Source organism: Coenobita brevimanus, chromosome 71, assembly GCF_032717465.1.
Source record: "Coenobita brevimanus isolate Jiangsu-jjx chromosome 71, ASM3271746v2, whole genome shotgun sequence".
Taxonomy (NCBI): domain Eukaryota; kingdom Metazoa; phylum Arthropoda; class Malacostraca; order Decapoda; family Coenobitidae; genus Coenobita; species Coenobita brevimanus.
The window spans coordinates 20991032-21017955 of NC_137024.1; the positions used below are offsets into that span (position 1 = coordinate 20991032).

At 43.0% G+C, this 26924-nt stretch overlaps 1 protein-coding gene across 1 annotated transcript in view; it reads left to right on the forward strand.

The window, feature by feature from the left end:
* Window positions 1-26924, forward strand: part of LOC145406698 (potassium voltage-gated channel subfamily KQT member 1-like) — a 553790-nt gene that overhangs the window by 62510 nt on the left and 464356 nt on the right. Inside the window, exon 3 of the mRNA XM_080277799.1 lies at window positions 22020-22146. Coding sequence (XP_080133925.1) covers window positions 22020-22146 — 127 coding nt within the window. The remainder of the gene's footprint in view (window positions 1-22019; window positions 22147-26924) is intronic.

Here is a 26924-nt window from a genome sequence, read left to right on the forward strand (position 1 = left end):
TCCTCCCAGGCCTATTAGAGATATAGTAAGTATCTATATCTACTTACTGAGATTGCCTTTGCTTACTCACCTCTGGAGTGTACCCCCCACTGATCGCTCTGGGGTGTGAGTTACACACAGGCGCGTCCTCCCGAGAGTGGTTTGAGAAGGTAATCTCAGACTAGGTGGGTCTTTCCCAGGTACTTTGTCCCTTGCTCATTTTTCTCTTTTTTCCCACTTCCCCCGCGAGGGGGAAGTGGTAACTATGGCGGACGCCCCTACTGCCTCCCCCCCCCCCTTCAGAGGGGGAGGTAGTCCTGACGACAACAGTCCCACTGTGACTGACCGCCCCCAGACTGATGGACGCCAGACTCGATCCCCACTTGACGTTCCTGTTGCAAATGCGACCTACGTGACACTTCGTACTCTAGGTTCCACTCCCCTGTCCAGTCTCAATCCCTTCCTTATCAAGAAGGTGATTGACCACTGTGCAGGAGAGGTGGAACAAGTAAAAAGAACTTGGAAATGGAGACCCCTTAGTAAAGACTCTCAACTCCTCTCAGGTTAAAGACTTGCTGAAGCTGCACAAATTTCACTGCCATGATGTCGAGGCCAAGATCCCAACATCCATGAATTCCTGCAAGGGTGTTATCACTTGCAGGGCTCTCATGGTGATGAGTGAGGAAGAGATCATACAGGAACTTGCTCAGGAAGATGTCATTGATGCCCATTTAATCACTCGATTCCAGGAAGGCATAAGAAGGAAGACAGCCACAGTAATCTTGACATTTGGAAAAGTATCTCTCCCTACTAATGTCAAAGTAGGATATGATTTTATCAATGTCAGACCTTACATTCCCAATCCCCTTTGTTGTGGAATATGTCAGCTCTATGGACACCACAAAAAGACTTGTCAGGCTTCCAACTTCGTGTGTGGCAAGTGCGCGGCTGTAGGTCATGCTGCTGACATCTGTACATCCAAGACTGAGTGCTGCTTTCACTGCAAGGATGCTTACTCCACTTCCTTGAGGGCTTATCCCAAGTGGAAGGAGGAGAAGGAAGTCTGCACAGTGAAAATGACGGAGGGAATTTCCTTCTACGATGCTAGGAAGAAGTTGATGGATTTGCATGCCACTCCCAAGCCTAATATCTCCTATGCATCGGCGGTTGTGTCCCGTCCCGTGATGTGCACCGTGGAGACACAGACTGACCTTACATTCGCTCCCCATGCCCCACGCACTACCTCTCCTGTACGCTCCAACTCTCTTACAGATATCCCCATAGCTACCTCCTACTCTCAGGCTGCCGCTGCTCCTTCGCAGTCGGTGCGGCCAAAACCAAAGTCCAACAAGTCTGATAAAATTAACTTGACCACACTCACCAAGCTGGCATGTCCTCATGTCCTTCCCGCTCCTGGTCCAGCGAGAGAGAGAGAAAGAATAGCTCTTCCTCGGTGGAGTCTGGGAGCCTTGTCATTGATGAAAATATGGAGGTCTCCATGAACAAGTACGGGGAAAGGTCCCCCAGTAGCCACTCCCCTGGTCATGGGGGACATAAAAAAACTAAGCATACTGGCCACCCTCGTAAATCTTAAACCACCGCATTCACTCTATTACAGTGGAATTGTAGGGGTGTTGTGAATAAGTAACAAAATATAGCAATCTTGCTGTCAATACACAGGCTAGACGTTGTTTGTTTACAGGAGATGCGCCTGGAGGATCATCCTGATCCTCCACAATTTAAACACTAACACTCATATAGAAGATATGAAGGTCACGGAGTTGCCATACACACACACAAATCACACCCACAAACGGAAGTGTTTCTAAATTCTACTCTGGAAGCTGCCGTGTGCAGAGTAAAATTTAATAACATGTATCTGTCTATTTGCTCTCTGTACTGTCCTCCACATGGCCTCATTGATAGTCTATCTATCTATCTATTGCCAGACGCCTCAATCCCGTTTGGGGTGGCCACAAACAAATCGCCTCCAAGTCGCCCTGTCCCCCGCCATTTCACTGCCCTGCTCCCAACTCACACCCCCCTCTCTCATATACCTCTCCACCCCATCCCTCCATCTCATCCTCGGCCTCCCCCTCCCTCTTCCCCCCTCCACCTCACTCACATACACTCTCTTCGTCAGTCTTTCACCCTCCATCCTCTCCACATGGCCAAACCACCTCAGTGTGTTCCTCATAACGCTTCCTATCACATCCACATCCACACCACAACGCTTCTTTATATCCTCATTCATCAGCCTGTCTCTCCACATGACTCCACAGGCTCCTCTTAAATAACTCATCTCCACTGCTCTCACTCTTGACTTGTGTCCTTCCAACAATGTCCAAGCTTCACTTCCATACGTTAGAGTTGGTATCACAATACTGTCATGTAGTAACTTTTTCACTTCCATGCTCACTTGATAGTGATGCTTTAAATTCACTATTTGAACATTTGCCTGGAAATAAGTTAGTGTTGGGTGACTTTAACGCCCATCACTATCAATGGGGTAGCTTGAGGATTGATGGTCGTGGGGAGCAAGTAACCGACCTAATACTACAGTCCAACCTCTGTCTTCTGAACGATGGTAGAGCGACTTGTGTAGATGATCGTACTGGTAACTTTTCGGTCATTGACTTATCTTTGGCCTCCCCTGGCATACATCAAGATTTCTCATGGGACCCTTATGACGACCCCTTGGGAAGTGATCATTTACCCATCTGTCTTTCTCATACACGCGACATCGTTTCAGACCCTCCACCTTCAAAAATTAACTATAAGATAGCAGATTGGGGATCCTTCTCAAGGATCGCCAGTTTAGATATATCTGGGGAGACCATAGATGTTAAGGTCGAAAATATAATCAAATCCATATTACACACAGCTGAGGCTGCTATTCCCAAGACTTCTACAGTTCATGTGAAGCATAGAGCACAGTGGTGGACGCCGGATTGCCGACAAGCATTAAAGAAACGCAATAGGAGATACAGGATTTTTGATAGTCAGCCTACAGAGGAAAACTTCATTGCATACAAACAAGCACGGGCTGAGGTAAGGAGAATAATAAGAAGGGCTAAACGTGACTCCTGTCTGTCCTTTGTGTCCACGGTGACTCGTACAGTACCATTAAGTAAAGTCTGGTCCACCACAATAATATTAAATAATAAAGGCCCATACTTCCCTGTCACCAACCTGCAGGTGAACAATACTATCTATGACGAGCCCGTGGACATTGCTAACATCCTCGCCAGGAGTTTTTCTCATGTAAGTAGCTCAGCCAATTATGATCCGCGTTTTAGACATCATAAACGCACAGCTGAGCTACAGATCATAGACTTTCCCACAGAAGACGTAGACTCTCTGTACAACCAAGAGTTTACGCTAGATGAACTGCTCCTTGCCCTTAAATCCTGTAGAGACACCAGTCCTGGACCAGACACCATCATGTACAGTTTGATCCAGCATCTTAATCAGGACAGCCTGATTAAGATGTTAGCATTGTACAATGAGATTTGGGTGTCTCGAATGTTCCCAAACTCATGGCACTTTGCGCACGTCATACTGATACCCAAAGAGGCTGATCGTCTTATGAATCCCACTTCATTTCGTCCTATTGTGTTGACTTCTTGTCTGTGTAAGGTCATGGAACGTATGGTTAATCATAGGCTTCTTTTTGTTTCAGAGTTGAAGAATTGTTAAATGATCAACAATGTGACTTCTGTAAATATAGAAGTTTAATAGATCATTTAATGAATTTGGAGCATTGTATTGCAGAGGTTTTTTCCGAATAAAGAATTCATGATAGGGGTGTTCTTGGACATCCATAAAGCCTATGACATGACTTGGCGACACGGTATACAAAGGAAGCTCTATGCTTATAGTTTAAGGGGAAATTTGACTATTTTTATTTCAAATTTCTTAAGGGACAGGACTTTCTGTCAAATTGCCCCGTAACATAACATCGGATCTATTTATCCAGGAAAATAGGGTGCCACAGGGAAGCATGCTTAGTCCCACTTTATTTAGTATTATGATCAATGATATTCTGTCACCAGCTCCAGTCCCGAGGAATCTTAAATACTCGCTCTATGCAGACGATTGTGCAATATGGCACTCTTCCCATAATGCACAATTTTCGCCTTGGCGGATTCAAGCAGCCCTTGATTCCGTCCACCAATGGGCCTTGCAGTTGTGATTTAAGTTTTCCGTCCCTAAGTGTGCCGCTGTAGTTTTTACGACTCGTAATGTACCTAATTTGTGTTTAACTTTGGATTATCAGGCAGTACCTTTTCAAAATTCTGTAAAGTTTTTGGGAATACATTTTGATCATCGTTTGAACATCAAAATTCATGATTATAATTTGCTTGCTCGTTGTGATAAACCTTTAATTGTCCTCAAGTACCTAGCGGGTACTACATGGGGTGCCGACAGAAAATCTTTATTAATGGTGTATAAGTCCATTATTTGTTCAAAGCTAGACTATGGCGCACAGGTGTATGGGTCGGCATTCGATGCCACGCTGAAAGGATTGGATGTGTTGCAGAAAAATGTTTGCGAATGTGTCTTGGAGCCATCTGGTTTACCCGTGTAGCTCGTATGGAAGTGGAAATGAAAGTGCCTCCTCTCCGTATTCGCCGTGACCACCTGGCCCTATCATACGGCATATGAACAGCAAGGAAAAGCAATATCGGCAATGTGGCCTGTACCCCCCTGCGTCAATACCACCACCTTCTGTGGGGGGTGCATCGGCCACTTGCCGTTCACCTCCACTTACTGACTCAGGAGCTTGGTGTGGACCTCAGTGACTGTGACAAGTTGGTGTAAAAAAATATTGCGCCTTGGGAGCCAACCGGCTTTACTGTTGACGTATCATGGCTCCCAGCACCAAAGGCCAAGGCGCCAGAGGCAGAGGTCCACCACTTGTTTCATAATATCATCATGCATCACTTGTGATCCCACCAATTGTACATCAACGGTTCCAAGTTGAGTTAATGGGTGAGTGCAAGTGTATGGTCGACTGAATGTGCTCTCAGATATTGGTTGCCGACTCATACATCTATGCTTAGCTCCGAACTTTTTGCTATTGACAAAGCCATAGACTATGCTCTCAATTCTAGGCATGACTCATTTGTCATATTTTCAGATTCAAAATCAGCCCTTCAGGCAATTGCATCTTGTAATACGGACTCTCATGAGATCCAGGGCCGCACCGTTAATAAGTTGCATTCATGAAACAAGTCATTCATGCTGATCTGGGTGCCTGGTCATTGCTGTATCTACGGCAATGAGCAGGTTGACTTACTTGCAAAGTCGACTGTAGAGCTCGGGGAGACTTGGGACGTTCCTCGTGATCTACGGTCGAGTCTCTCTCTCTGAAAGAAATCAGTAAATCTTTTGTGGCAAGGTCAGTGGACCAGACTAAATTTTCGAACGTGTAAGCCGTACCTGGGCGATTGGGACTCTGCCAACCATCCCAGTCGCCTAGAAGAAAAAGTGTTGGCTCGTCTACACCTTAAAGCCACCATATTAACTCACATGAAACCTTATATGGAAAGACGATTCCCACCACACTGTGACATCTGTGATGCGGTGTTATCTATCAGCCATATCATCTTGCGCTGTCTGCGATTTATTCATGAACGTGATTCACTTAGAAATTACTGTGGTGCAGCAGACGTCCCCTTCACCCTTTCCACCATCCTGGGAGATGAGGGACATTGTTATGACTGATAAATTGATGGCTTTCTTGAGAGAGACCGGACTGATCAGAGTGATGTGACTTTTTTACTATACGGTTTTTGTTTTTATCGACTGTAAATATGTATATATTGTACTATTAATTAGGGCTGACAATTGCCATATTTGAAACAGTTCCTCCTCCCACTGATCTATTTCTAATATAGATGTCCTCTACATGAAACCCCGTTCCTTGACTGACAGTCACCAGTTGATGAGTGCTAGTGTGCAATATAGAAAGGTATTGGGCACTTGCAGTCGATGGTGGTCTGTTGGGTGAGGTTCTTCACTTTTTGTACATATTATGTAAAAACATTATATCATCTTGCTTAAGTTATTCTAATTAGGGCCGACAGCTGACGTATATGGAAATGTTCTTGACTCGTCTGGTTCCCTTTCGTATGTTGATGTCCCCTATATTAGGTTGTGCCTCGACTGACAGTCACCAGGTGATGAGTGCAGGTATGTAATGTAGACAGGCATTACATATCTGCAGTCGATGGTGTACTGTTAGTTGAGGTATTTTTACCATTAGTGTAGGTCTAACTATTTGTCTCTGAAGGATTCAGTATTGGTTAGCGATTTGTCTGTTAGATGATTAGTTTTAGGGTCTTTAGATTAGGTTTTTCTTTATAATATAAAGTATAAAAAATAAAAAAAGAAAAGAAAAATTTAAAAAAAAATAAAATACAAAAAAATAAATAAATAAAAAAAAATTAATATATATATATATATATATATATATATATATGTGTATGTGTGCATGAAAGTGTCTGTATATGTGCATGGAAGTGTGTGTGTGTGTGTACGTATGTGTGTATATATATATATATATATATATATATATATATATATACGGCCTTAACCCGAGACGTCCCATCTATGTATGGGTACATTACAATATTTTGCATTTGCCAGTCCCATCGACGTACTGGTACATTTTGCAATTGCAAGGTCCCTAATTTGCACAATTTTCAATTTTCATGCATGATTTTTCGTACGTATACATGGGACACCTTCTTCTATTCCTTTACAAGATGCCAAGCAGGGACAATGCCTTACATTGCATAACCTCCCCCCCCCCCGCACACCATTGTCTCGGCAATTCACCTTTTACCAGTGACCTGGCCAATAAAGACATTCAGGGCCAGTGTGATTCCCCAATCAATGACAATGTGGAGGACAAAGTTTACATAGCATTAGAGGAAGAAACAGTCAAAAATGATGATCAGGTAATGTGGCAAAAGAAGGTCAGGAATGGTGATGAGTTAGTGAGTGAAACAATGCTTATAATGCCTATATTACTGTTTGAAAACTAATATACTCTCATACTACATATGATTTCGTACCAAATAAATAAATAAATACTGTTTAGGAGTGGTGTGGAATAGTTATCCTCCCATAGAACTCATTTTCTTTGCAGTCAGCCTGATAGAAAACCCTGTAAGGTAAGGAGGTACTCCTACCTGTATTGAGTATTTTAAACCTCAGGTGAGCAATTTCTCTATGAATTTTCGATGTTTCTCACCAAAAGCGGAGGTTGTAGCCAAAAATTTTTTTTTTTCAAAAATGGTCGGGACTGGGGGGTGTCGGAGGTGCGAAAGTGGTCGGGATGTGACAGGTTAATGACCAGGGGCTTTGGCCCCAATGGTCAATAGGCCAGAAAAAAAAAAAGACCTACTTTGGACTTTTATGCATGGTCGCGGAGAGTGTGGACGTGTATTTCACCTGCTCTCTCCTCTAGCTTTGTAGGGCTGCCTTATTGGCAAGTTTTTTTTTTTTTTTTTTTTTTCACCCTTCTGGTGACTCTAAGATAGCTAGTTTCTCACTTTCCTCCCCTCCCTATTAGCTAGAAACAGTAGGTGTCTGTTCCTGTACACTGAGGTTACCTTTGCTTATTGCCCACGGAGGGTCCCCCCCACTGATCGCTCTGGGGCGTGAATTAACACGGTTGGGCCTCCCTGGAGTGGTTTGAGAGGGCAATTTCAGCCTTAGGTGTGTGGTCCCCAGTTGTTTGTCCCTTGCTCGTCTTTTCTCCTTCCCACTTCCCCCGTTAGGGGGAGGTGGTTACTATGGCAGACGCCCTTACTGCCTCCTTCCCCTTCAGGGGGGGAGGCGGCCCTGACCGAACCCCAACTGATTTACAGACAGACCGCCCCCAGACTGAACGGCCCCAGACCCGCGTCCCACTTGACATCCCCGTAAATAACTCTACATTCGTGACCCTACATGCCCTCGATTCTACTCCCCTGGCTAGCCTTAATCCTTTCATAATAAATAAAGTAATTGATGGATGTGCTGGTGAGGTAGAATTTGTAAAAAAAAAAACTTACTAGTGGAGATCTCCTTATCAAAACTGTGAATTTTGCCCAGGTTAAGGACTTGCTTAAACTGCTTAAATTCCATGAGTATAACGTTGAGCCAAGGATCCCACAATCCATGAATTCCTACAAAGGTGTCATCACTTGCAGGGATCTCATGGTAATGGAAGAGGACAAGATCATAAAGGAACTTAAGCAGCAGGATGTAATAGATGCCCGTTTCATCGCTCGTTTCACGGACGGCATAAGGATGAAGACAGCTTTGATCGTCTTGACTTTTGGAAAAGTGTCTCTTCCCAGTCATGTCTGAGTGGGATACGAAATTGTCAATGTCTGTCCATATATTCCCAATCCCCTTCGCTGCTCCAAATGCCAGCTATATGGGCATCTTGAAAAGACTTGTTGGGCTTTCCAATCAGACTGTGGTCATGATGCTGAACATTGCACATCAGAGACTGTCAGCTGCTTTCACTGCAAGGGTGCTCACTCCATCTCCTCTAGGGACTGTCCAAAGTGGAAGGAGGAGAAAGAGGTCTGTGCAGTGAAGGCGACTGAAGGCATCTCTTACTTCGAAGCAAGGAAAAAAGTGGAGCTGCATGCAATTCCCATACCGAATAGGTCCTATGCTTTGGTGGTGATGTCCCGTCCTGTGATGTGCATTGTGGAGACGCAGACTGATCTTGTGCTTGTTAATCAGGCCGCTCACTCTACCTCCACCTCCACCTCTCAGCCTCCTGTACAATCCAACTCTCTAACTGACCTTCCAAAAGCTTCTTCATACTCACAGGCTGCTGCTGCTTCTCAGTCAGTCAAGCCTAAACTGAAGCCTGACAAGACTGTTAAAAATAACTTCACCACCCTTTCAGAGCCAAGTCCTCATGTCCTTCCTGCTCCTGGTCCAGCGAGGGAGAGAAGAGTTAGCTCTTCTTTGGGGGACTCTGGGAACCTTGTCATTGATAAACAAATGCAAGAACCGGGAAAGGTCCCCTGGTAGCAACTTGCCTGGTCGCGGGAGGCATAAAAAAACTAAGAGCACTGGCCAGCCTCGTAAATCTTAAACCGTCGCTTTCGGTATATTATAGTGGAGTTGTAGAGGTATTGGGAATGAGTTAAAAAATATAGCAATCTTGCTTTCATTACACAGACCAGACATTGTTTGTTTACAGGAGATGCACCTGGAGGATCATCCTGATCCTCCACACTTCAAACACTGCCACTCATATAGAAGATATGAAGGTCACGGAGTCACCATATACACACACAAATCACACCCACATATGGAAGTGATTCTAAATTCTACTCTGGAAGCTGTCGCGTGGAGAGTAAAATTTAATAACACGTGTCTGTCTATTTGCTCTCTGTACTGTCCTCCACATGGCCTCATTGATAGTGATACTTTAAATTCACTATTTGAACATCTTCATGGGAATAAATTAGTGTTGGGCGACTTTAACGCCCATCACTATCAATGGGGTAGCTTGAGGATCGATGGTTGTGGGGAGAAAGTAGCCGACCTAATACTACAGTCCAACCTCTGTCTTCTGAACAATAGTAGAGCAACTCGTGTAGATGATCGTACTGGTAACTTTTTGGCCATTGACTTATCTTTGGCCTCCCCTGGTATACATCAAGATTTCTCGTGGGACCCATATGACGACTCCTTGGGAAGTGATCATTTACCCATCTGTCTTTCTCATACACGCGACATCGTTTCGGACCCCCATCTCCAAAATTTGACTATAAGAGAGCAGATTGGAGATCCTTCTCAAGGATCGCCAATTTAGATATATCTGGGGAGACCATAGATGTTAAGGTCGGAAATTTAACCATATCCACATTACACGCAGCTGAAGCTGCTATTCCCAAGACTTTTACAGTTCATGTGAAGCATAGAGCACATTGGCGGATGCCGGATTGTTGACAAGCATTAAGGAAATGCAATAGGAGATACAGAATTTTTGATAGTCAGCCGAGGAAAATTTTATTGCATACAAACAGGCACGGGCTGAGGCAAGGAGAATAATAAGAAGGGTCAAACGTGACTCCTGGTGGTCCTTTGTGTCCACAGCGAATCAATCGACCCTACTCAGTAAAGTCTGGTCCACTATTAAAATAATAAATAATAAAGGCCCATACATCCCTGTGACCACCCTACAGGTTAATAATAACATCTATGATGAGCCTGTGGACGTTGCTACCATCCTCACCAGGAGTTTTTCTCACGTAAGTAGCTCAACCAATTACGACCCGCATTTTCAATACCATAAATGCACGGTTGAGCTACAAATAATTGACTTTGCCACAGAAGATGTAGACTCCCCGTACAACCAAGAGTTTATGCTAGATGAACTGCTTCTTGCCCTTAAATCCTGTAAAGACACCAGCCCTAGACCAGACACCATCACGTACGGTATGATCCAGCATCTTAATCAGGACAACCTGATTAAGATGTTAGCACTGTATAATGAGATTTAGGAGTCTCGAACATTCCCAAAGTCATGGCACTTTGCGCAAGTCATACCGATACCCAAAGAGGCAGGTCGTCTTATGAATCCCACTTCATTTCGTCCTATTATGTTGACTTCTTGTCTATGTGAGGTCATGGAACGTGTGGTTAATAATAAGCTTCTTTTTGTTTTAGAGTGGAAGAATTTGTTAAATGATCAACAATGTGGCTTCCGTAAATACAGAAGTTCACTAGATCATTTAATAAATTTGGAGCATTGTATTGCAGAGGCATTTGCCAATAAAGAATTCGTGATAGGGGTGTTCTTGGACATCCGTAAAGCCTGTGACATGACATGGCGACACGGTATACTAATGAAGCTCTATGATTATGGTTTAAGAGGAAATTTGCCTATTTTTATTTCAAATTTCTTAAAGGATAGGACTTTCTCTGTCAAACTGTCCCATAACATAACATCGGATATATTTATCTAGGAAAACGGGGTGCCGCAGGGAAGTGTGCTTAGTCCCACTTTGTTTAGCATTATGATCAATGATATTCTGCCATCAGCTCCCATCCCGAGGAATCTTAAATACTCGCTCTATGCTGACGATTGTGCAATATGGCACTCTTCCCATAATGCACAATTTTCGGCTGAGTGGATTCAAGCAGCCCTTGACTCTGTCCACCAATGGGCCTTGCAGTTGGGATTTAAGTTTTCCATCCCTAAGTGTGCTGCTGTAGTTTTTACGACTCGTAACGTACCTAATTTGTGTTTAACTTTGGATAATCAGGTGGTACTTTTTCAAAATTCTGTAAAGTTTTTGGGCCTACATTTTGATCGTCGTTTGAACTTTAAAATTCAAGTTAATAATTTGCTTGCTCGTTGCGATAAACCAGTAAATGTTCACAAGTACCTAGCAGGTACTATATGAGGAACTGACAGAAAATCTTTATTAATAGTGTATAAGTCCCTTATAAGATCGAAGCTAGACTATGGCACACAGGTGTATGGCTCGGCATCTGATGCCACGTTGAGGAGCTTGGATGTATAACAGAATAAATGTTTGCGAATGTGTCTTTGAGCTGTCCGGTGTACACGTGTAGCTCAAATGGAAGTCGAGGCGAATGTGCCTCCCCTCCGTATTCGCTGAGACCATCTGGCTCTGTCTTATGGTGAGTGGACATTATGAAAAAGTAATATCGTCAATGTGGCCTGTACCCCCCCCTGCATCAACACCACCATCTTATGCGGGGGGTGCGTTGGCCACTTGCCGTTCGCCTCCACTTACTGACTCAGGAGCTTGGTGTGGATCTCAGTGACTGTGACAAGTTGGTGTCAAAATATATAGCGCCTTGGGAGCCATCCGGCATTACTGTGGATGTATCATGGCTCCCAACACTGAAGGCCAAGGCGCCGGAGGCAAAGGTCCACCACTTGTTTCGTAATATCATCGTTCATTACTTGGGGTCCCACCAATTGTACACCGATGGTTCCAAGTCGAGTGAATGTGTGGGTGCTAGTGTGTGGTCTACTGAATGTGCACTCAGGTACCAGTTGCCGACTCATACATCTGTGTTTACCTCCGAACTTTTTGCTGTTGACAAAGCCATAGACTGTGCTCTAAATTCTAGGCATGACTCATTTGTCATATTTTCAGAATCGAAATCAGCCCTTCAGCCAATTGCATCTTGCACTACGGACTCACATGAGATCCAGGGCCGCATCGTTAATAAGTTGCATTCATGCAACAAGTCATTCATGCTGATCTGGGTGCCTGGTCATTATCGTATCTACGGCAATGAGCAGGCTGCCTTACTTGCAAAATCGGCTGTAGAGCTTGGGGAGACTTGGGATGTTCCTCATGATCTACGGTTACGTCTCTCTTGGAAAGAAATCAATAAATCTTCTGTGGCAAGGTCAGTGGACCAGACTAAGTATTCCAACTGTAAGCCGTACCTGGGCGACTGGGACACTGCCAACCATCCTAATCGTCTTGAGGAAAAAGACCTGGCACGATTACGGCTCAATGCCACCATGGTAACGCACATGAAACCGCACATGGAAAGACGCTTCCCACTGCGCTGTGACATCTGTGATGCAGTGTTATCTATCAGTCATATCATCCTGCGCTGTCGGCGATTTATTCGTGAACGGGCTTCACTTATAAAATACTGCGAAGCAGCAGACGTCCCCTTCACCCTTTCCACCATCCTGGGTGATGGGGACATTATGACTGATAAATTGATGGCTTTCTTGAGAGAGACTGGACTGATCAGAGTGATGTAACTTTTTTACTGTATGGTTTTGGTTTTTATCAACTGTAAATTTGTTTATATTCTACTAATAATTAGGGTTGACAGTTGACATATTTGAAATAGTTCCTCCTTCCACTGATCTATTTCTAATATAGATGTCCTCTACATGAAACCCCGTTCCTCGACTGACGGTCACCAGCTGATGAGTGTAAATGTGCAATATACAGTAGAAAGGTATTGGGCACTTGCAGTCGATGGTGGTCTGTTGGGTGAGGTCCTTCACTTTTGTACATATTATGTAAAAACATTATATCATCTTGCTTAAGTTATTCTAATTAGGGCCGACATCTGACGTATGTGGAAATGTTCCTGACTCGTCTGGTTCCCTTTCATATATTGATGTCCCCTATATTAGGTTGTACCTCGACTGACAGTCAGCAGGTGATGAGTGCAGGTATGTAATGTAGAAAGGCATTATATATGTGCAGTCGATGGTGTTCTTCTGGTCGAGGTATTTTTGTTTTTAATATTACTGTAGGTTTAGCTATTTGTCTTTTTAGGATTTAGCATAGGTTAGCGATTTTTCTGTTAGGGTATTAGTTTTAGGGACTTTAGGTTAATTAGGCTATTTATCTGTTACATAACGTCAGGTTTAAAAATAAAAATAAAAATCTATCTATCCATTGCCAGATGCCTCAATCCCGTTCAGGGTGTCCACAAACAAATCGCCTCCACGTCGCCCTGCCCCCGCCATTTCACTGCCCCGCTCCCAACTCACCCCCCCCCTCTCTCATATACCTCTCCACCCGATCCCTCCTTCTCATCCTCGGCCTCCCCCTCCCTCTTCCCCTCTCCACCTCACTCACATACACTCTCTTCGTCAGTCTTTTACCCTCCATCCTCTCCACATGGCCAAACCACCTCAGTGTATTCCTCCTAACGCTTCCTATCACATCCACATCCACACCACAACGCTCCTTTATATTCTCATTTGTCAGCCTGTCTCTCCATGTGACGCCACAGGCTCCTCTTAACCCCTACACCGCGGGCATGTTTACCAATGTTTTGCGTGTCCCGCGGGGTTATTCGGGCTCCGACATACTCTCAAAAAATATTTGCCAAAAATCAGTTATTAGTCCTAGAATAATAAAATTACATATGCTTATGGCACATACCTTCAGCTTTCTCCTGGAATGTTTGTTGAGCCTTCGTCAGTTACCGTAGGACTTGTGGAGACCTCTGAAGTAGGGTAACGAAGTCTCCACTTTACACTTCCCGACAACCCGTAATATGATTACCACAGCCAGATATAAACACTATAAACACTATTCTATGATTTTCAAGTAGTTTGGGATCCATATTCCAAAAAAAAAAACACTGTGAAAGCAATGGAAATTACGAGCGCGTCTGATCGTCTCACTTGCGCTAGTTCGCTCTTGGTACTCTGTCATTTTTTATTCATAAAACCGCGCACACTTTATATTTCTATTACTACATCACACTTATATATATCTGGAGTCTTTCTCCATAAGTTTCCGTCAGTCGTATTAGTTTATTGTCACTGAAGTCATTCAATTTTTCATTCAGTAAAATACGTAGAGAGCCATGGATTCACTTTCACTGTTATAACATAAATTATTTGTACTCATATTCTTATATTACTAATTACTTACATTACTATTTACATTTTCTATTCTATTTTCAATATTTACCCTTCTATTTTACTTACACTATGTTATTCACTGTCACTTTCAGTAAGATAAAACTATAATACACTGTTCAATCATACGTACTGAACATCCATTGCTTTCACCTGCTATTTACACATTGTTTACACATTATTTCCTAATCATTCTGCTTCCACACTTGCACTGTTAGAACTGCTTCTGGCTGTGGTAATCGAAGAAGCAGGTAACACAGAGGGGAACCTGGCACTCAGCGCACTGCCAAGAGGTGCATTTGTGCTCAGGTGTGCGGCGGGTGGTATGCGCACATACCTGACACATGTGAATCGCAGCCTTCCTTTTCCCTGTGGCAGGCATAAGCTCAAGTCTGTGTCGATCCATATACGCCCTCTGCTCAAGTCGGTCGGGAACTGTTACTGGATGGCGCCTTGGAGTTGCTGCTGTCACCCTACCATATCTTTCCAGCAGCTGCTGGACACAAGTCCTGGCGAACAACCTCAGGGAGAAGGACTTGGGTGGCTTGACCTTCATCTTGTACAGGATGAAGGCTTTCAGCATCGTCATATCTATCAGATGCAGAAAAACTTTCCTGTACCACCTAGTATTCTTCCTGAGGCAGTCGATCTCACCAATCATCATGTCGGACTTGTCCACCAGCCGCATGTTGATATTATAGTCCAACACAGCATCAGGTTTCATCACAGGTTCGCCTGTCCTACGGTCGACCTTCCCACTGTCTCTCATCTCCCCCTTATGTACGGTGGTGAGCATGTGCACGACCCTCTTGTCATGCCACCGTATTGCCAGCATCTTCTCAGACTTGCGTAGGTGCACGTCTCCTCGCTGCGAGGTTCCTGCCTCTGGGAATTTGGGGAAGCGGGCACAATTACTTTTCACAGTGCCGCAGGAGCCAATGCCGTGCTCAGAAAGGTATTTGGCAAGTTTCGGTGCTGTATAGTAGTTGCCTGTATAAAGCACATGATTCCCACCAAAATACTTTTCTAGGAGCACTTTCACTACACAGCCTGAGAAGCCAAGGGGGTGTGTTTTATCCAGATCGACAGTGCTGGCTGAATATATGATGAAGTCAAGGATGTACCCCATCTTACAGTCGCACAGTACAAAGAACTTAATTCCAAAGCGATGGCGTTTGCTTGGAATGTACTGAACAAACCGAAGACGTCCTCTGAACAAAACCAAGGATTCGTCAATGACAACCTTCTGAAAGGGTTGGAAGAATGACATAAACTTATCCTTCATTCTGCTCAGAATCTCCCGGATCTTCCAGAGTGGGTCGGTTTGGGAAGGTACATCGTTGTTGGCAAAGTGCAGGTTTCCCATGATGATCCAGAAGCGATTTCTGGCCATGTACTTATTGAAGGTGGGTGAGGGTAGTAAAGGGTCCATGGACCAGTATTCTTCCAACTTATGCTTCTTGGAGTGTGGCATGAGAAGCATGAGGGCAAAGAACACATACAGCTCCTGTACTCCCAGCATGGACCACTGTTGCATCTTGGCTGCACCTGTACCACTTGCAGCACGTTGTGATTCATACTTGCTGGTGTCATCACATATGTGCTGCATGACTTCGTCATCTAGGAAGGCCAAAAGGTAGTTGACACACTCAGCATTTTCGTCCATAGTGAAGGCAGGCTGAACTCCTGAGGAGCTCTCATCAAAAACTAAATTTTCTGGCACAAAATCTGACCCTTCCGTCCACGCGAAGGCGTCCAGGATTCCCTGTCGTGGCGGTGTAGGGCAGGTGGTGGTGGTGGTGGTGGTGGAGGTTGGCTGTGAGGCAGATTTATCTCGGTCAAGGTCACTCGCACTGACCCTAGGTTGCCGTACAGCACTAGCAGCCCTTACCCTACTAGCTACACTACTTTTCACTCTCCTTGATTTACCTCTACCTCTACAGCCTGCCTTCACTGTTGATGCTGGTGGTGACTCCGACGACGAAGACTCCGGAGATAACTCAGCCGATGATGATGAAATGAGTGAAGTGGGGCTTGGGGAATGGGAAGGTGAATGCACTCGTGACTCATGGCGGGCTGGGTCACGTGGGGGCATTGTTCTGGGGCTAACACGCCGCCTTTTCACTCCCTTCCCAAATTCCTGTCCTTGCTGCACTAAAGGCTCCTTTCCCTTGGAGCTAGACACTAATTCAGACACTGTAGCACTCGTTGTTGCTGTTTCTGGCACGATAACCTCACCCGGCTCATCACAAGATTCACCCGAATCATCAAAGTCACTGTCCATCATAACCATGGACAATTCTGCCAGTTCACGTGCCACTGCAGAGTCACTAAGGCCTTTCCTGCTTGCCTCACTACTTTTCTTAGGAGTAGAGGTCACGGGGCCCTTTGCAATGGGCGCAGAAGTGGCAGGAATGGCGGGGCACGAGTGCAACATCGTTTCTCTACAGCGGAGGACAAGGAACTAAATGCCGCGGCTTATCTGAGAAGGGAAGGGTTGACAGTGACACTTTAGGCTGACTGCTGCTAACTTACATGCTAATTTTTTATAGGTAGAAAATCTCGGCAATACATAAAGAAATAGGTAGTTCCAAGTGAATGTAAATGTCAATTAGGATTCTCCCTTCCTTTCTGATATATATTTTTATTACAGACATCAATTACAAGGCATAATTCAAATGGGAAATTACCGTGGTAATGTAGCGAATGAATGCACGTGAGGTTTTGTCAGGTGATAATTAGCCAATTCCTGGTGTATAACACTATCACTTACCTGTTTTTTTTTTTTTTTGGTATATATTATTTTGTATAAGTATAGGGCATAGGGCTTATTTCAATGGATGAAATCTGTGGAAAAATCCAGGGGAAATTTGCGTAGCGCAGCGCGGCGTGGGAGGTGAGAGGACAGGGTAATGGAGGGCAGGTAGGGAGGGGAGTCACGAAGGGGGTAAAATCGCTAAATTGTCAACAATGGATGGGAGTACAGATGAGATTTGGAGTGCTGACTAGTGTTGGACATTGGCAGTACTGATAGATGATACAAGCCACCACTTGAGAGCCCGGGATAATTAAAAATAACACAGAATCACAAAAGTGACGCCCTGCGGTATGATCCATTGTGGCCGAGCGTAACGAAAGTGATGCCCCACGGTTAAGGGGTTAAATAACTCATTTCCACTGCTCTCACTCTTGACTTGTGTCCTTCCAGCAACGTCCAAGCTTCACTTCCATACGTTAGAGTTGGTATCACAATACTGTCATGTAGTAACTTTTTCACTTCCATGCTCACTTCCTTGCTTCTCATCACTGCTTCCAAGGAACCAGCAACCTTTCTTCCCTGCTGTACCCTTTCAAGCACTTCACCCTCCAAACCCCCATTCATCTTTAGATTCCGTTTCTTACAAACTCTCCCAAACTCATCCACCAAGCCTTGCAGATCTCCTTCGTCTTCACTCAACAACACAGTATAATCTGCAAACAACAGTACAGGGAGTTTCCAAACACTATCTTCTCTCACCAGGGCCACTCCAACATCCAGTACCCTACCTTGTACCTCTTTTATTACTCCATCCATGTACAGATTGAACAACCATGGAGACATGACACATCCCTCTTTCAACCCAACTTTCAAAGAGAAAAATTCACTCAGTTCACCATCCATACGCACTGCAGCCATAGCACCATCATACATACTCTTCACAGCATTCAGCAACTTCCCATCTACTCCATATATTCTTAATACTTTCCACAATCCTTGTCTATCCACCCTGTCATATGCTTTCTCCATATCCATTAAAACCCCATACAACTTCTTTCCCTTCTCTAGAAACTTTTCCACTAAAGATCTAAGAATGAATATCTGATTTACACCTCTTCCTTTCCTAAAGCCTCCCTGTTCTTCTCCAATTAACTCCTCTGTTCTTTCTCTCTGTCAATAAGTATCCTACCATACACTTTTCCTATTATACTAAGAAGACAGATGCCCCTATGATTACCACATACTTCTTTTTCACCTTTTCCTTTGTACAAGGGAATAATTATACCTGACTTCCAATCCTCCAGGACTCTACCTTCCTCCCAGGCCAATCTGCACATCTTCCACATCCATTCTATTACTATCTCTCCCCCATACTTCAGCATTTCACCACACACTCCATCAATTCCTGGGGCTCTCCCCAATTTAACTTTCTTCATTGTTTCCACAACTTCTATCCTACTGATTTCTTCCTGTCTTCTCACCTCCCTCCTCCTCCCAGCCATTCCCCAGCAACTTATACTCGCATTACTTCCATCCTCTATGTTCGACAATTCCTTAAAGTGTTCTCTCCATCTGCTCACTTTTTCTCCCTTCTCCACTAGTAATCTACCATTTTTATCTTTCACTCCCCTGCTAACTTCACTTCCACCCTGTCTTACTCTTTTCACCTCTTTCCAGAACATTTTCTTACAGTCCCTCCACTTTACACTCAAGTTCCTTCCAAATTCCTCATCTGCTCTCTTCTTACTCTCTGTTACGAATCTTTTCACCTCTCTCTTTCTTTCTACATATAACTCTCTCTTCCGCCTCTCAACTTCTTCCACGCCCCTATTTCTCATCCATTCATTGTATGCTTTCTTCTCTTGTGCCACAGCCTGTCTCACCTCTTCATTCCACCACACTGTTCCTTGCACACCCCTCCGTCTTCTCTTCATCCCACACACCACATCACATGCTGCACATATTTCTTCTGTAAATATCCTGCACACACCTTCCACGTCCCCCATCTGCTCCAATTCATATTTACCCAATCGTTCCCCCGCTTCTCTCTTATACTCTGCCTTATTCTCATCCTCTTGTAACCTTTCCACTCTCCTTACAAATACTCCTTCTTCCCGTCCCTCCCTTCTTCTATTTCTCCATCCTAACTGGACGTGTGTATGTGTGTCTGAAAGTGTGTGTGTAGATGTGCATCGATATTTGTATGAACGTATGTATGTATATATATATGTTTGTCTATAAATGTATATATATGCCTATGTATATACATATATATAAATTTGCCTTAATGACCAGGGACTTCGGCCCCAATGGTCGATAGAAAAAAAAAAAAAAGACCTACTTTCGAACGCAGCTGCCATCTTGGAGCGGTCAAGGCAGACGATGTATATATCAACTGTATGCTTGCGTCTCTTATGCTCCTCTCATTTTCTTCCTCTCTTCCTCGGCTTCTCTTTTGTGCTTTTTTTTTTTCCTTCATTCCTCTTCATTTGCATGTCTCATGTCCTCTTTTGTTCTCATTTTTACCCCCCCCCCGTCTCTCTCTCTCTCTCTCTCTCATAATAGTTCCTCGGCCAGTTTACTTTTATTGCACCAATGTGGGCAGATTTAGCTTGTCCCCCCCCCCACACACACACATGCACACACACAGCATTAGTCCAGTCACATTATTACAGAACAATGTAAGCTTTTTTTTTTTTTTTTTTTTTAAATACATGAACCTGTGCCCATAAATAATTCATATATGTGTACACGCGTGGAAATTTATGAGAATACTTACATGTTTTTCTGAAATGCACACACGTGTCCACGGAAGTATTCAATGTTCTAATGTGCAACTTGACATGTGTACGGGGATAAGTACACACTTTTGAATTTGGTTATTCTTATTTTGTTTGAGAGAGAGAGAGAGAGAGAGAGAGTGTTACATTAATTTTCATAGTCTGAATTCACTCTAAAGCAAGTGCCACTATTACACGCTTGACCACTCCTAGATGGCGGCTGTGCAAACGTATAGCTACTGCGCTGAGGAATGGGCGATGTGGCATCTAGGTTTATACTGGACAGCTCCAAGCTGCCCTTATAGTTAATCGCGTTCTCTTGTAGCCTTGCGGTCTTGTATTCTTGTTTAATTGTGGCAGGCATTTCTACCCTTCAGATTTAATCGATTCCGACCAAACCTGGATGTAATGACCAGCCTATGACCTAGATGTGTTCACAAGGTTTTGGTTGCTAGGTAATTACTCGTTGCCTAGCAACGGCCGAAAAACCGCCTTTTCGTATTTCTTACATTTTGAGCTGTTGAAGCATTACTAGTGGACATAGAGAGCTCTGACTTCTGTAGGCATAATCTTGATGTCATTCCCTATCGGAAGTGTGCCATCCATTTTTCCCCTCTCTCCTCTAGTGTTCGAGTGGCAGCCCTGGGAAGATGGGCCTCCTGTCCCTGGCAGTTTAGTTTAAGTGTGGCAGGCACCTCTACCCTTCAGAATTAACCGATTTCGACCAGACCTGGACACAATGACCAGAATACTCATTGCCCATCAACGGCCTGCTTAGCCCCACTGTGGCCCTGGGTCCAGCAATGGTCGGGACCCAGTGGCCAGTCCTAGCACCATTTTTTCAAATTTCGAAAATCGATTTTTTCCTACCAAATTGAAGAGAAACATCTGGCGAACCTGACAATGCAATTTTTAGTTTCCTAAACCCATGCTTTGCAATGAAGCGCGATTTTTTTTTGCAAAATGACTGCGTACACGCCGGTGAAAATTAAAGAGGAATGAAATTCCTTCAAATTAATATCCATATTTTCATCCCCCAAAAGATTGCAGTGGTGCTGAAATGGTTTGAAATGACTAGATATGTGTATTAAGAATTAAATCAGTACATACTGTAGGAGTTTTTTTTTTCTCTCTCTCTCAGTTTTTGATGTTTACTGTGTTAACGCAAGTATTGAGGTATTTCTGTTGTCTTGGTGGTTTAGTTTGTGTCCAAAGAAAGGCGAGAGAAGTTTTTTTTTAGACTCTAACCAGATAAGGTCCTTCTTTGTGTGTACAGGCTAAACCGCAACGGCTGTCTTAGAGCTGGCCATCGTCGCCTACCAGCTTGTATCTTTGGTTTTGAGGCTATAGTTTCAGGTGTTTGAATGAAGGATTCGAGAGAATTACAGTAAACTTGTTGTTCGCGCTGTTGATAGCAAGCATCCCACCCACCATCACCCTACCCAATACACCCAGCCCACCCGACCCCATTCACGGTCCCCATCCCCTCCCGGGAATTTTTTTTCCTCAGAGTACACAGTTTGCATGTTTTGTTTGGGTTCAGCTTATTATTAGCAACTTTTTCCTATTAATTCCATTGGAAATTAGTTGTGACGGAAATGTAGGCATTAAAATTATAGCCTGCGCAGGCGTCATGTCAAACTGGATATATTTACTCCTTACTTGCCCGAGGACTGAACTAGTACCTCTTCCTATGGCTTTTCAAGGTTAGGTTTAGTGGCAGTCTGTATGATTATGATAATGGAGGAGGTGCATAAGGGGCTTAGCCCCCCAATTAGGAACCCAAGGTTTTTCTAGTGTTTTTTATGCGATTCCATCAAAATTGGGAACTGCACATTTCTGCAAGAAATGAGGGTCAAAATTTAATTGGTCACATAAAAAAAAAATCAGAAACACCTTGTATTAACAAAACCTGTGTTTGCCCGAAAGTAAAAATTTATCCTCACTAGCAAACAAGCCCCACTGGCCTGAAGAGGATGACTTGCATGTTTCCAGAGACCAGGGGGGGAAGAGGAACATCCTTTTATTGTGTAGATTTTGGTTGCTTTAATCATGATAATTTTTACATTTCCTCTTACAGGAGATCTGTTTGGTGGTGTTCTTCGGTGTGGAGTATGCGGTGAGAATGTGGGCAGCTGGATGCCGTTCCAAATATATGGGATTTTTTGGAAGAATACGTTTTATACGGAAACCAATATGTATAATAGGTAAGTAATATTAATACGTTTCATATATATATACTTTATATACTTATACGGTATAGTCAATCGGCGTAAATAAAAACAATTTGCCTTAGTTTTGCTTCACTGATCCTTTTTCAAACCAAATGGGCGGACTGGATATCACATGGCAATGGGTACATAACATCCTAAAACATGACATTAATGAAAATTCTACAACCAGTCAAGGATGAGATTTTAGGAATGTGTGGATTTTTTTTTTTTTTACCCGGTGAATGGGGAACACGATCACCGCTCTCGGGGCAAAAAAAAAATAAAAAAAAAAAAAAAAAAAAAAAAAATGGAAATAAAGTTTCCAAAAACTCATGAATTTTCCTTGTTTATGCGTACAGCACATTTGGACATAACCTATAATTATATTAAAAAAAAAAAAAATTGCATACATTCTGAATATAAATACATGATTTCAGTTATGAACCAAGGCTTTACCTCCAACAACGAAGTTGGAGGTTATGTATCCACTTGTGTTTGTTTCTTGTTTGTTTGTCCACACAATATCTCCCAGTGTTCTTAATGAATTTCAGTAAAATTTTGTGGAAGAGTTGATCATGGGCCAAAAAAGGATTGATTAAATTTGGGGGCAGATCCGGATCCGGATCAGGATCCTGCAATCGCACTGACAGAGGTATGCGCTATCTGAGTGCCTGCTTGTCCTTTATATATACTGTTTGTTTTTTTGACTGATCCATGCAGACCTCACATTCTTATGTTTTGCCTTTTTAGAAGGAAATCCAAACTTAACTGCATTTTTTAAGCATTCATGAGCTGCTTCAGAAAAATAATTGAATTGCTTTCCATGAAGTTTATCTTCAGTGTGAAACTTTGTTGGGCCTCACAATGTTGTTGTGTTGTATTTTTTGCTTTGTTGTTTTTTAGTTGCAATAAGGAACATAGTTTTTTTTTATTATTATTATCCCTTAGGGGTGTCTGTACCTAGGGTAAAAAACCACATATCCATACTGGAGTTACAAAAGCAGGCAGGTCCTGTCTCTTGGTTTGGCTCTTAAGGGCAACTGCTACTGATCACCTGAAAGTAGAATGAATGTAATGCATTCAGAGCACATGAAATGGCATTACTTAAAAAGTTAAATGAGCAGAAAAAAAAAAAAAAAATCTTCGTTTGATCATAACTTGGCACCAAATTATTGTTGGGCAAATCTGGATACACATAATATGGAGTATAGGTGGGCCTATCACAAAAACTAGAAAAATTAGGCAACAGATAAAGATTGTCTGGGCTGTGTTACTTTTTACCCCAACTTGCTCTATGTTTTTTTTTTCTACCCCGATTGGTTTTATATACATACTGTACATACAGTACATCATCTAATCCAGTATTGCTCCACGAGGAGCGTATGAGTCCGGGGATACGCCAGTTAGTTCTGACGTTTAAGATAAGAGTGACCAACTTTATCCCTAAGTGACACTATCCCAACCATTCCTTAGATATAAACCTACACAGGCTCAATCCGGCTAGAGCGCCTTAATTACCCACTAAACCACCAGGCGCCATAGTTTGGTTAAATGGTTACCACTCAGTGTAGTAAATTGTCTCCTGGTGTACAGGAAACCATTTGGCTTGTTACTCGGTGTAGAGTCACCCGCAGACAGAAAGAAGAGGAAAGAAAGAAGATAGAAGAGGAAGGAAGGAAAGAAGGAAGAAAGAGAGGAAAGGGCAGTCACCCGAGAGCAGCACTATATATACAGGACTGAATCCCGGCTGGGGCAGGGAATAGTTAAGGATTTGAATTTCATAAAAGCAAACTTTACTGATCTACCAGAAGACCGGCCGTCATGTAAATGTACCCCCGCTAATACCAGTACACCATTCCTTTATGAGACAGCTCTAGCATGTATTCAATATGGACGGTGGGTGTTAGCGCCGCAGTGGTGCCATGTGGAGGTGTAGGAGGACTACTAGGCCTTGGGATAGTCCCTGAAGCCTTTGCCCAGAGTCGGACACATTTTATAGATAGATAGATAGATAGACAGATAGATAGATAGGTAGACAGATATAGATAACAGATATATATATGCATCATCCAATCCTACGTTGTCCACGATGAGCGCGGGAGCCCGGGACTAGGCATGGTGGTCCTGACAATTCAGATGAGAGTGGTACGAAGGATTTCCTTATTGCTAGTACCCTGACGAGTGGATAGGCCACGGAGGTCCCATTGCCTGGCCACCTAGATCACCCGACCTAAAGTCACTTGACTTTTATCTTTGGGGACACCTGAAATGCAGGGTGTATGCTACACGTCAGGAACTGTGGCAGAGTTCAACAGGCATGCAGAGAAGTAAGGAACAACACCAGGGGTATTTGAACGTATACGCCAGGCACTTCTGAGCCGAGCCCAAGCCTGTATCAACGAGGGGGGGAGAAATTTCGAGCACCTATTGTAATTCTGAAGTGTACAATACATCGGTGTACACAAATGTATGAAAAAATAAAGGTATTGAGGTGATGGTAAGCTACTGATCGTTTTCATCCCCTAGGCCTAGAGCTTCCTATTAAACATAAAATGTGTAGAGTCACGGTAAATATGACAAATTTCCAAAAATGTCACATAGAGTAAATCCTCGTAATTGGACGCATTTTACTTCGACGCCTCATTTTTCGCGCAAGAAAAAAATTTCTGAGTTGTCTCACAATTCGCGAAATTCCCCACAATTCGATGGTCCCAGCCGGCAGCCGACACTCTGCAGACGATGCGTGCCAATGCTCAGTCTAGGCACTGTCCATTTTTCTAAGCAACAGTTTTCCTTGATCTTTATATAGCAGGTCCAGTGGGGCAGTAGACACACGTGAGTTTGTTATGGTTTATGATCATAACGTATGATCTTCAGCTGTGTCGTGAATACACAGCAGATCCAGCTGGGCAGTAGACACACGTGAGTTTGTTATTGTTTGTGATCGTAACGTACAATCTTCAGCCATGTCGTGCTACTATTTCTTAACAACGAATCGTTACATGTTTCTCGTAACACTATTTATTTTTGTTTTGATGGACAAATACCTGAAATGGATGTAAAATTAAGCTTATCGAGATTTTATAAAGGAAAGAATATTAACCGTCCCAAAACAGAGATGGTAGACAGCCCACCAATTTTTTTTATTCTATTTGACTATATTACAGCCTCTTCCTTGTAGCAGTGAGTAAAATAATGTTGTAATAATTTCTCCCTTTTAGTGACAAAGAATGCACATAAAATGACCAGAGTTCAGTTGACCTACTTTGATGTCGAAAATTAAATAATCTGGTGAAAAGTGGCAGCTTTTCCTTGGTTAGTGACATCGGGAACTAGACCATCCACTCTCAACACACCTTCACGTGCCGCTCAAGCTAGTTATCACTTTATTTCTGTTAAGGATTTTTGGTGTTGCAGCTCTTTAGAAGAGTTTTAATGTCTTTTCAGGCACATGTTTAATGTGTCATGCTGTTAAGCAGTAGCAAACACTCTTCATTTAATTTTGGTTAGGGCCCGTTTGGTGTTATAGTACTTTCTGACACGGTAGGTATGTGTCCTACCGGAACGCTTCTCTGTTTTTCCCATTGATTCTTAACTTCACACTTCGACGTTTCACGGTTCGCGAGGTTTTGGCAGAACATCCAAGCAACGAAAAACGAGGATTTACTGTAGTAAAGTATATTTATATTTTCCTACTCTATTCATTCTGCAATTTACGAACACTATTTTTGAAACACCCTGTGTGTGTGTGTGTGTGTGTGTGTGTGTGTGTGTGTATATATATATATATAGAGAGAGAGAGAGAGAGAGAGAGAGAGAGAGAGATCAAATAAAAAAAACCATCAAAAAAGCAAAAAGTCTGAAGCAGGTCCGAAGTAAAATGACACTTGGAAAGCAGCAAATTACATCACTTAAAGACAAAAACGGTGAAACCATTAAATGCAGAGATAAGATGTTGAAGAGAGTTGAAGAATTTTACAAAGTACTGTATGCATCAAAGACCGTAGTACCAATAGCTAACTTTTCAGTTGACACAAGTTAAATACCTGCGGTAACACCAGATGAAGTAAATAATTCTCTAAAAAATATGAAAAGAGGGAAAGCTCCAGGAGAAGATGGAATAGTAGCAGATTTACTATTGGATGCAGGAGTAGAAGTACAAACCAGGCTTGCTCACTTATTTACTCAATGTATAAAATGGAAGAAAATTCCCAAAACATGGTGTAAGGCAATAGTTACTTTACAAAAAAGGTGACTCAAAAGACTTTAGTAACTATCGACCCATTAGCTCACTATAAGTCATTTACAAACTCTTCACTAAAGTCCGTACAAACAGAATAACTACAAATTTGGAAGAAACCAACCTCGTTGACAGGCAGGATTCCGGAGCGGGGTACTCGACTACTGATCATCTACACACAATGAATCAGCTAATTAAGAAAACTACAGAATATAATAAACAACTGTGCTTAGGTTTTATTGATTACGAAAAGGCTTTCGACTCAGTGGAGCACATAGCAAATATAAATGCGAGAACAAGGAGTGAATGAGGACATTGTAAAAGTCCTCGAAAACGTATATAAAGAGGGAACTGCTACAGTTGAATTACATAGGGACTCACAGAAAATTAAGATTGAGAAGGGCATGAGTCAGCGAGATACAATTTCACCAAAGTTATTTACAGCATGCCTTGAAAGTATTTACAGAAAGCTAGACTGGGAAAACAAAGAAGTGAGCATAGATGGATAAAAGGTAAACAATTTAAGATTTCC